Below are 11,398 nucleotides of genomic sequence, written 5' to 3' on the forward strand. Positions count from 1 at the left end.
AACTGAATGTAAGGCCCTTTCCATAAAGTTCAAACGGTGTTACACCTTGACTTAAAAGGAAGGGAAGAACATTTGCCAACCAGGGTGAGAGAAGATCTATAATAAGTATGACTTGAATATCCAAGATCTTTATCCTCATGCTTCATTTGATTCAAAGGATATTGCTGTTGTAGACAGTTGGTGTCCTTGCAAAACTATTCAACTTTGATTTTGATCCTTCACTAGCCAAAGCTTGAGAAATATTCATTACACAAACAACTGGCTAATACTTTTAAAATGGGATTACTTTGCATAATAGATCTCTGATATTTATTAGTCTTTACAGCAGTTTCTATTTTTAGGCAGTAAGAAAAGAATCTGCTGTTTTATTTATTTGACTGAATAGTTTATTACACTTTTCATAGAATTTTAAAATTGATATTGGTTTGTACAATATTTCTTTGTATCCAAGAGTGGAACAAATTAGTTTTCTTTGTTAGGTTTTCTATAAGGTTAGGCTTATATTTGATGGTTCAGAAGAGTAGACTCCAAATGGCACAAAGCTTCCATCAGGTTTTTCAGGTTTCATTAGAGTCAGTATCAACAGGAATACTGAAAATTTTATGCAAATCCCTTTTCTTAAGAGGTTGTTTGGCACAAGTGCTCTTTATTCACTGTTAGTTGGACAGGAAGTAAAGCTGAGAGAAAAAAGTAAAGACTTTCAGTAAATGGCCCCATGGCTAGGATTAAGACCAGGGACAGCTGCAACAAGGATTACAGCCTCAGCATGTGCTGCTTCTGCTCCACCACTCAACCACATGAAGGCCCCACAAAAGTCTTTATATAAATTTAAGTATTTACTTGCCTTTCAGCATCTACAAAGACCTGTGCAAGACTCATATTGTCTGTCCTGCAACTCTGCAAGAATAAAGCGGTTATGCAATTTGATTCTTAAGCCCTTCAAGTCACTCTCAGAAAACTTACATGTTATCTATTGGATCCATGAGGACAATTGCAATATACTTATATATTGCAAGTGAAAATATAGCAACTTTCAGACATTTTAAAATCCCATTAACATTTTTTTAAACCATTTCAAAACCTTTAACACATGTAATGTGTGTGGAAAAGTGTTACTATTTTTTGCATGTTTATCACATTAAGTGTTCATTAACTTCATTAGTTCATTAACCCAATTTAAATATTAGTCAAATACAAGGAAACACCAAATGCAGCTTATTAATTAAGGTGTTTATTATTAAAGAAGCACAAAAATCCAAACCTACCTATGTGATGAAAGTGATTGCTCCTAAAACTAATAACTAGTTGGGCCACCGTTAGCAGCAACAACTACAATCAAGCATTTGCGATAAGTTCAAATGAATCTTTTGCAGTGCAGTGGATGAATTTCAGCCCACTCATATTTGGGGAATTGTTGTAATTCAGCTACATTGGATAATTTTTGTAAGCAATAAAAGGTCACAACATCTCAACAGGATTCAGGTCAGATCTATAACTAGACCACTCAAAAGCCTTCATTTGTTTTTCTTCAGTCATTTAGTGGTAGACTTGCTGATGTGTTTTGAATCATCTTGATGCAGAACCCAAGATAGTTTCAGCTCGAGGTCACAAACAGATGACCAGACATTTTTTTTCAGGAGTTTTGGTAGACAGCAGAATCCATGGCTGCATTCAGCACAGGAAGCCTTCCAGATCCTGAAGCAGCACAACATCCCTAGACCTTTACACTATCACCACCATATTTTACTATCGGTATAATATTATTTTTCGTAAAGTTGGTGTTACTTTTACAACAAATGCAATGGGTCACACACCTCCCAAACAGTTCAGCTTTTGTCTTATCTATCCACAGAATGTTTTCCCTAAGGTCTTGTTCATCATCAAGATGTGTTCTGGAAAATTAGTATTTGGCATGCTATTGTACTGCTATCAAAGAAGATTCAATGGTTAGAAGGTGCATATCATAACATAGCATGTTTTTTTCAGTTCAGTTGTATAGGATGAAGGCAACATTAAATCTTTAAAAAAAATTATAATTTTCATATTAAAATTTTTTAAGTAACATAATGTTGGGGTTTTTGCAGGGGTGTGTAGAGTTTTGAGTACCACTGTAGATAAAAAGAAAAGATACCATGTTCCATAATTGCTTAACAGCAGCTGAGAAAATTGATTGACTGGTTGGAAATATGGCTGTATGAAAAGGTGTCGGCTGTCTTAATTATATTTTACAGGATAAGAAAAACATGAACAATTTTGTCAAACATGAACAATTTTGTCAAAGAAAAAGAAATAACACAGGTGTACCGTTTGACTGGAACAAAAACAGACACAAAGATTTATATTTTTTTTAATATTTCAGTGATATTATCTTTCTGGTGTTGGCCTTTTTTGCTTTATTTCCTTTAAACACCACCTGGTGGCAGTAATAAACCCTGTTGTTCGTTGACAACAAGCAGCAGAAAAACTACAAACTTCACCCAGGTTTGTAGTTCGTTTTGAATGCGCGTGCGTGCTTTGGTAACGGCATCACCGGAAGTTACATGGAGGGCTACACGTTTTGAGTTTGCAAGCTAGTTTAGCTTTTCAAAAGTTAGCACTGAGTTTTAACTCCAGAGTTGATACTGTCTTGAAAGAAATGCCTTCCCTAAATGGAAAATCTGACGTTATATTTGTAAGTAATACAAATGAATATAATATATATCACTATATGTAACATTAGTTCTTGCTAGCTAGCTAGCGTAAACCTAGCCTGGTTGGGTACATAAAATTGAAAGAGACATTTGTGTTTTGTATGTTCTCATGAAGTTATACTTCATGATAACTTTTTATTGCTGTCAAGACATCGTAGAAAATCGTAGAAATATTAATCGTAATATTAATCGTTGCCGCAGTACTTTATATTGCTTTAATGAAATAAATTCAAACGTCACTCTTTCGTAGATTTTAACTTACATCGTCTTTCGTGTTTACTGTTTGTATTACTTTTTCAGGAGGATGATGATCTTCCTTATGAAGAGGAGATTATCAGGAATCCATACTCAGTCAAGTGTTGGATGCGCTACATTGAATTCAAACAGAATGGAGCCAAATCCACCCTGAACATGATATATGAACGGGCTCTGAAGGAATTGCCTGGAAGGTAACTTTTACTGAAATATAAAATTGCACATCTTGATAAAGACGGCCCTCTCTCTTTTTAAACCAAAATTTCCCTTCATTTTTACAGCTATAAATTGTGGTACAATTATCTCAGAGAAAGGAGGAAACAAGTAAAAGGAAAATGCATTACAGATCCAGCATATGAAGAGGTCAATAACTGCCACGAAAGAGCACTTGTGTTTATGCACAAGGTAGTACTGACTCAAAATCCAGAAATATAATAGTAAATAAAATAATCATACAATGAAGACATTTTGTGGTCTTGGGGTGTGTGTGTTTTTTTTTTTAAACCAATAAATATTTTTTTTATGAATGTAGATGCCCAGGATATGGATTGATTACTGTCAGTTCGTCGTGTCACAGTGTAAAATCACGAGAAGTCGGAGAACGTTTGACCGGGCTCTAAGAGCACTACCTGTAACCCAGCACCCACGAATCTGGCCTATGTACCTGCGGTTCGTTCACAGCTTGCCCCTGCCTGAAACAGCCCTGCGGGTATATCGAAGGTACCTTAAGGTGAGATCATGGAGCACAAAGCATTTCTGTACAGCGCCTGTCATGTAAGAATTCATGCTATAATCACATGTAGGGAAATTTTTTGTAATTTAACTTACTGGTATTCTTGCTTGTGTGGTAACATTTGACATGAATTCCTGAAAGCTCTTTCCTAAGTAAAAGTATTTGATTGCTTTTTTTTGTTTTGAGAATAGCTGAACTTTTATGTGTTTTAGTCACCAAAATACATAGTTTTGATTCTAATTAAGAGAAGTTTAGCAGCAGATCTTCTAACATCCTTCTAGTATTTGCATATCGCAACATTGTTGTTGTAAAGGTAACAAAGATTATGCTCTAGAGATTTATGTGCAGTGTTTCTGCACATTTTCCAAAGTATTCTGTCTTCTCTTTATACCTTGTAGCTATCTCCAGAGAACGCAGAAGAGTACATAGACTACTTGCGGTCTGTTGGTCGCTTGGATGAAGCAGCTGTGCGATTAGCAGCAATTGTAAACGATGAAAGCTTTGTGTCCAAAGAGGGCAAGTCAAACTATCAGGTAGAACGACATTTTAGGTCTAGCACCTTCAAGTATGTCTGTATTATTCTGATCATGGTAACATGAATCCTTGTTCTGCGTGTATTTTTACTTTTTTGTTTAGCTGTGGCACGAGCTGTGCGACCTGATCTCTCAGAATCCCGATAAAGTGACCTCTTTAAATGTTGGAGCCATCATACGAGGCGGCCTCACACGCTTTACAGACCAACTTGGAAAACTTTGGTGCTCTTTGGCTGATTATTACATCAGGAGTGGCCACTTTGAGAAAGTACGTTTCACTGAATTGCTTATATTTTTATGTATCAATCAGTTTTTAATGTATTATTTTAAACTTTTGCTCTGTATTTGTGAATTAAAGAGACCATTATAATGACACATCGTGCATCCCTTTTCAACAACCAAAAAAAATGTGTTTCTTCAGGCACGGGATGTTTATGAAGAAGCCATACTTACTGTAGTAACTGTGAGGGATTTCACTCAAGTGTTTGATAGTTATGCTCAGTTTGAGGAGAGCATGATTGCTGCAAAGATGGAGACCACTGCTGAGATGGGACAAGAGGAGGAAGGTTTGTGTGAGTTAGCATTAAGGCACCTTTCTTCCACAGTACCACTTATAAGTGGCAGATTTTTTTTCCTTTCTCCAACCAGATGACATAGACCTGGAGCTTCGCCTGGCCCGCTTTGAGCAGCTAATTGCCCGGCGGCCACTTCTGCTCAACAGTGTACTGCTGAGGCAGAATCCCCATAATGTGCATGAGTGGCACAAGCGAGTAAAACTTTATGAAGGAAATCCACGACAGGTAAGTTTAAGGGCCTGTATGCATTTTATTAAAAATATTTATATATCTCTAAGTATCTATCAAACAATGTGTCCACTCTAGATCATCAACACATACACTGAGGCAGTACAGACAGTGGATCCAATGAAGGCCACTGGAAAACCTCATTCTCTCTGGGTTTCTTTTGCTAAATTCTATGAGGAAAATGAACAGCTGGATGACGTAAGTTACCAAAGTCTTTCCTTCGGAACTGCGTGGATTCTTTGAATTTAGGATGGATCATAGTTTTTCCTTTTAATTTATATGTCTCGTATTTATTGACTCAGGCCAGGACAATCTTTGAGAAGGCTACTAAAGTAAACTACAAACAAGTGGATGACCTTGCTGCAGTTTGGTGTGAATATGGAGAGATGGAACTTCGCCATGAGAATTATGATCAGGCACTACGCATACTGAGGGTAAAATTTTTCTAGTAGATGTTTTTGATAGATGCTGTATCAACATAATTTGTTACTTTTTTTTCCTTTATTGCTGTTTGCTATTTTTATCTTTTCTTGGATGAGACACGGAAAATACTAACACGCCAAACAGAAAAGCGTTTGAAAAGCTCTTTTCAAAAATAAAATAAAATAAAATAATTCAGCGTTAAGGTTGGATGTTATATCTGATTTTTATCAATTCAGCCTATTATTAGAACATCATCCAACAAGTCTAAGCTATTGTTTCAGTTCATAACACTCCAGTTATAAGTTTAGAAGAATATCTAGATTTACTATGTTATTTATTAAATCTTAGTGTGCGAAAGTTGTTTTTTCCAGCTCAGAACAACACTTTATGCTCAGTCAGAGCTGTGAATCATTTCCACTTCATATGTATTCATTGGATAACAGGTAATAGTGGAGAGTTAAGCCTGCCTTGTAACAGAAAACACTTCCAACCAAGCCTGACTTAGGAAATCTGTCTTGACCCACTGGATGAAATTGAGATGAACAAAAACACAAAAGCACCGAACAACAGAGGAACAGTAAAGAAGTTGGAGTGCAGAGACACTGACATGTTGAATTTATTTTTTTTAAATTATGCATTTATCTTATATCGTATCACTTTCTGTACAAAGTGTGTCATAACATACTATTCCTCCTGTGTCAAAAGCAACAGAAAGACTGTTCAAAGATAACTGTTCACACTTACAGGCTATTTGAAAGCTTCCTTATCCTGCCCCCCAGATGTCTACTAATATGCTATGAAAATATATTTGGTCTCAAAACAAAGGACTAGCAAATACAGCATGATGCAGTAGAAGTAACGAGCACATTGCTGTTCTATAAACTAGGTGCATAGGGACATCTATTGGCAAATTCAGGAACTACAACAATACAAAAGCATATGTTTGTTTCATTTGTCTGTAAGAAATGAAAGAAAAATCAGGAAAATGACAAAAGTATGTAATTATTTGTTATTTGTCTGAAAGCATTGAGAATGTAACAATATTTCATTGTTTGGTTGGTTTCATTGTGTTCAAGGAGTCACTGATGACACAACATTCACATGAAAACTGATTGTTTAGAAGTCATTAAAAAGAAACCTATTGAACACAAATTTGTAAAATATTAACATTTAAGGGAAATACTTCAAATGCATCACTCTAAAGCGAATGAAACTACTGTATTTTTATTACTATTGTAGCTACAACACCAAGTTTATATTGTTATGATTTTCGTATTAGAAAGCCACAGCAATCCCATCTAAGAAAGCAGAATACTTTGATTCATCTGAGCCAGTCCAGAACAGAGTCTACAAGTCCCTGAAGGTCTGGTCTATGCTGGCAGACCTTGAGGAGAGTCTCGGGACTTTTCAGGTATGTATATAAATTTGTAGATGATGACAAAGCACCTAATCAGATCTCTAGTTTTCTATTTCAGTTCTTAATCCCTTATGTCTTTTTACTCTGGTTTTGATCATCAGTCTACAAAAGCAGTGTATGACCGCATTATTGATCTACGCATTGCCACTCCTCAAATTGTCATCAACTATGCCATGTTCCTTGAGGAGCACAACTACTTTGAGGAAAGCTTTAAAGTAAGAACGTTTGAACCAATTCAGGAACGTGTGTTTTGTTACTCATAGTTGTATTTTTATTTGTTCAATTTAAAAATATTTTTCGTTGTTTCCTTCCGTTCAAAAGGCATATGAACGAGGGATCGCTCTCTTCAAGTGGCCAAACGTTTATGACATCTGGAACACTTACCTTACCAAGTTCATTGACCGCTATGGCGGCAAAAAATTGGAGCGAGCCAGAGATTTATTTGAACAAGCCCTGGATGGCTGCCCTGCCAAGTTTGCCAAGAGTAAACAACCTTTATAGCACACCACAAAAAATTTTCAGTATTACATTTTATTTTCTCATTCTATCTTGTAAATTGCTCCAAAACATTGTTGTTGTTTTCCTTCTATTTGTTTTTAGCCATTTATCTGTTGTATGCCAAACTGGAAGAGGAGTATGGATTGGCACGGCATGCCATGGCTGTCTATGAAAGAGCAACGCAGGCAGTGGAAACTGAAGAGAGACACCATATGTTTAACATCTACATCAAGAGAGCAGCTGAAATTTATGGTGTTACGTACACCAGAGCTATTTACCAGAAGGCTATTGAGGTGAAGTTTTGGTTGCATAAAATAATACTTGGAAGTGTTTCTTCTCATTCTTCTTCAGGTTATGCCTCATCAGTCATGGGATTCCCAAGAAAGTTGTTTTTTCACAAAATCGGTCAAATAAAGATGGCTGAATTTCTGTTTTCCTTAGAAAAACATCACAATAGTTGCACATCAAGTGTAATATGTTCAAGACTTGTAATTCTAATTGCAATATTTATTGTATGAATAGTAGTTATCTAAATTATTACATCTTAAGTTATGTTTCCTACCCACAAATCACACAATCAACTTGTATATTTATAGTTTGCAAACTACTGTGCTGAGCTTGTCTAGAATGATAATACAAGTCTAAGATTGCAACATTTGTTTAATTTACATAGCATATTTTTATCTTCTAAAAGTGTTTTATAAATGCTGAATTGCCTGACATCTGAGGATTGCCTTTTATACTCCGCCAGGTTCTTCCTGATGAGCATGCGAGGGATATGTGTATGCGATTTGCTGACATGGAGTGCAAACTTGGGGAGATTGACCGTGCCAGAGCAATCTACTCCTATTGCTCTCAGATCTGTGACCCAAGGGTGAAAGAAACCACATTATCTTAATGTTCTTTTAGTAAAGTGTTCAAAAATATGGCAATTCATTTGGATATATTTATCGTCTTTCAGGTGACAGCAAATTTCTGGCAGACCTGGAAGGAATTTGAGATTCGCCATGGAAATGAGGATACAATTCGGGAGATGTTGAGAATCAAGCGCAGTGTCCAGGCTACATACAACACCCAGGTCAACTTTATGTCCTCGCAAATGCTGAAGGCTTCAACAAGCTCTACAGGCACTAGTAAGACACCAAATTTGAAAGTTGGGCCCTTAGTTGTGGGTTTCCCTTGGTTTTAGTATCTGCTTAATTCCTTACTCGTGAAGGTACGTAGGTCTGTCATGCTATTACTGCAGACGAGAGACTTGCCTTTCTGTTTTACATGTTTGTTGTACTGTTGTAAGATTATTAGTTACAGCTATAAAAACAGCTGTAAAACTTGAATATTTTATAAATAAAATGATGAAAGCCATGCACAGACATGCTAAGGCCACAGCACAATAGTTGCTATCAGAATTGAAATATAAGTTATATAACATAGAAGCATTTGATAAAAGCATTTGATTGTTCATATCTGGACTTCCTCATTCAAAGTTGGAAAATTATACACAATGGTATTTCTGTATTCAATAATTTTTTTACGCTTTTCAGCTCAAGTTTGAGTCTCTAGAAATTTAACATTAACAAAAGTAAATAGTTTAAATAAAGCTGAAAAATGCCAACATTTATAAAGGGTTAATGTGAGGCAGATTATGTTTTTCCACTAAAATAAGGTCAACACTTTTGTAATCCCCAGAAGGTTAATTTACTTGCCAATAAATCTAATGTTGCACCCTTTAAACACCTGATAGATAAAGTTTTAAAATTATTTTTATTTCAGCCTAAAAGGTTATTTCTGGCAGAAATTTAGACAATTTTGATTTATCCGTTTTACAAATTGGTTTCCAAAAGTGATGTAAATCTTTCTCCTTAATTAAAAGCTCCATTATGGGCAAAACTGCAATCAAACCTGTTTTTTTATTTTATTTATTTTTATTCAACTTAAACAGGTATTTATGATCACAAAAGCAAAAATAAAGTACAGAAAATCCACACATTTTCTGTCCACTGGAGTGTTTTTCCTCTAAGTATTTGTCAGTTAATCTACTATTGATGATCTGTAAACTGTGGGATATTCAGAGAAATCAGTTAGGGAAATTTTAACTTTAAATTTACAGGATCTTAAAGACATTCTGTAAAAATGTGAAACATTAATAAATGATACACTTGTCTCAATATTTTCTATTTGGTGTCAGTTTCAGATCTTGCTCCTGGCCAGATGGGAATTGATGATATGAAAATGTTGGAGCAGAAAGCTCAGCAACTTGCTGCAGAGGCTGAGCAGGACAAACCCAAGGAGAAAATTCTGTTTGTCAGGTTTGTGATTCTGATTGACTAAGATATTAATTCATAGGCTTTATCAAAACCATCACTTTCAATGCATCACCATTTTCCTTGTCTCTCCGTACAGGAGTGATGCTTCTCGCAGTGAGTTGGCTGAGCTTTCCAAACAAGCCAATCCTGATGAGATAAATATTGATGACGAGGATGAAGATGATGATGACCAAGGACCCGATGGTTAGTGTAAAAACTCTGGTGTGGATGGGGGCGGGGGGGTGAATTGCTTGTTTAAGCATTTCTGTAAGTCATTAAAAATGTGATTTTCTGTGTTTTTTGCCTTTACAGAGGTGCAGCTTGAGCAGAAGAGTGTTCCAACAGCCGTCTTCGGAGGTCTTAAAGAGGACTGAAAAAATGACTCATTAAATTTAGCAAAAATCCAAACTTATGTAGTATTTCAGTGGCTACATATTTTAGATTACAGTGAATGTTTAGATGTATCATTAGTTTGACAGAATGATACAGACATCCTTAAGAATTAGCAGGAGAACTTTCCCTTTAAAGTTTTGTTTTTTAGGTGAAGAGCTGTATCTATTTTGACCACATGATGTCAGTAACTTGTTCATTTTATCTGGTATTTTTTAAATGATACATTTTGTCCTCACTTATTTTTTGAAAATAAACACATTTAATACATGTTTTTTACCAGAACAAAATTTAAATATGTTGGGGAGGGACATTGTTTCATTAGCTTTGAATGTTACAACTGATAATGTTAAGAATTTGCAAAAAGTTGAAAACTTGTAGATTAATTCTAACTTTGTAGTAATTCAGTTCAAGCAGTGGTTGCATATGTACATTAAACTGTTTGTTGTTGAATGGTGGAATTACTTAAAATTTCAAATGATCATTAAATGTTGCATAATAGTTTGATTTTTGTTTTGTTCCAATTGCATAATTCATTTTCTTTTTCAACCCCACCTCTCGCCCGGCACGCTAGCTGGAGATAGATACCAGCACCCCTCCCGACCCCGCTAAGGGACAAGGGTGTAAGAAAATGGATGGATGGATGGATTTTCTTATTCATATAGCTAGTAGGTAGTAATGTTATAAAAGTGGATAAAGAGATGAGTACATAAATCTGAAATCAATTTGGTATAGCAAAGAAACTTGCTCAGATTTAGACACCCCATCATCAGACACAAACTGGCATGTTATAAAGTACTGACTTGAACTAATTGTTTCAAAAGATTAAAATAGCTGAGAAGTAATCCTCTTACAAAGTTACAACAGCCAGTGCCTGTAGACCATTTTTGAGCATCATGTGATGACATGCTCTTGGGTGTGCTGTTTACCAAGGTTGTAGGTGCTGCAGGAACAGGGTTTGGAAAACATCCAGGCCTAAGTTGAAGTAAAATGAAGCACTCAAGCTTTTTGGTTTCTTTACCTCACAAAAAAGTGCATCACATTTTAATTGATTTTCTCTTTAGTAATGTATAAACTCCAGATTGCTATGTTGTGTTATTGTACACAAATTTAGAGATGTTTAATCTTGCATTTAAAGGAAGATGCTAGATTAATTTTGTTTCATTGCATACTTTAAGATATAGTTTATGAAATGTTATAAATTCTTTAAGATTATATTTCTGTGTTGCTGGCAAATATAATTTGAAAACTTTAGGTAATAGAGAAAAATACTTTACCATGCAATATTTTTAGGATTAAGAATTATAAAAAATATATATAAAACAATCTCCACCAGTTGTGTCGATATTATAA

At 35.4% G+C, this 11,398-nt stretch overlaps 1 protein-coding gene across 2 annotated transcripts in view; it reads left to right on the forward strand.

Moving 5' to 3' along the window:
• xab2 (XPA binding protein 2) overlaps positions 1–10,552 on the forward strand; it is a 110,363-nt gene extending 99,811 nt beyond the window's left edge. Inside the window, exons 1-19 of one of the 2 annotated variants that reach the window (XM_008416033.3) lie at positions 2,507–2,671; positions 2,991–3,139; positions 3,227–3,350; positions 3,478–3,675; positions 4,077–4,211; positions 4,315–4,479; positions 4,633–4,777; positions 4,860–5,011; positions 5,093–5,212; positions 5,317–5,448; positions 6,717–6,848; positions 6,956–7,069; positions 7,176–7,338; positions 7,455–7,645; positions 8,104–8,226; positions 8,314–8,485; positions 9,538–9,658; positions 9,753–9,859; positions 9,968–10,552. In XM_008416033.3, coding sequence (XP_008414255.1) covers positions 2,636–2,671; positions 2,991–3,139; positions 3,227–3,350; positions 3,478–3,675; positions 4,077–4,211; positions 4,315–4,479; positions 4,633–4,777; positions 4,860–5,011; positions 5,093–5,212; positions 5,317–5,448; positions 6,717–6,848; positions 6,956–7,069; positions 7,176–7,338; positions 7,455–7,645; positions 8,104–8,226; positions 8,314–8,485; positions 9,538–9,658; positions 9,753–9,859; positions 9,968–10,029 — 2,541 coding nt within the window. In that variant the 5' untranslated portion in view covers positions 2,507–2,635 and the 3' untranslated portion in view covers positions 10,030–10,552. Of the gene's footprint in view, positions 1–2,506; positions 2,672–2,990; positions 3,140–3,226; positions 3,351–3,477; positions 3,676–4,076; positions 4,212–4,314; positions 4,480–4,632; positions 4,778–4,859; positions 5,012–5,092; positions 5,213–5,316; positions 5,449–6,716; positions 6,849–6,955; positions 7,070–7,175; positions 7,339–7,454; positions 7,646–8,103; positions 8,227–8,313; positions 8,486–9,537; positions 9,659–9,752; positions 9,860–9,967 lie in introns of those variants that run through there. The other variant, XM_081610104.1, reaches the window with a different exon arrangement.
• Positions 10,553–11,398: the final 846 nt, after the last annotated feature.

This window comes from Poecilia reticulata, chromosome 8 (genome assembly GCF_904066995.2).
Source record: "Poecilia reticulata chromosome 8, P_reticulata-male-v2, whole genome shotgun sequence".
NCBI lineage: Eukaryota > Metazoa > Chordata > Actinopteri > Cyprinodontiformes > Poeciliidae > Poecilia > Poecilia reticulata.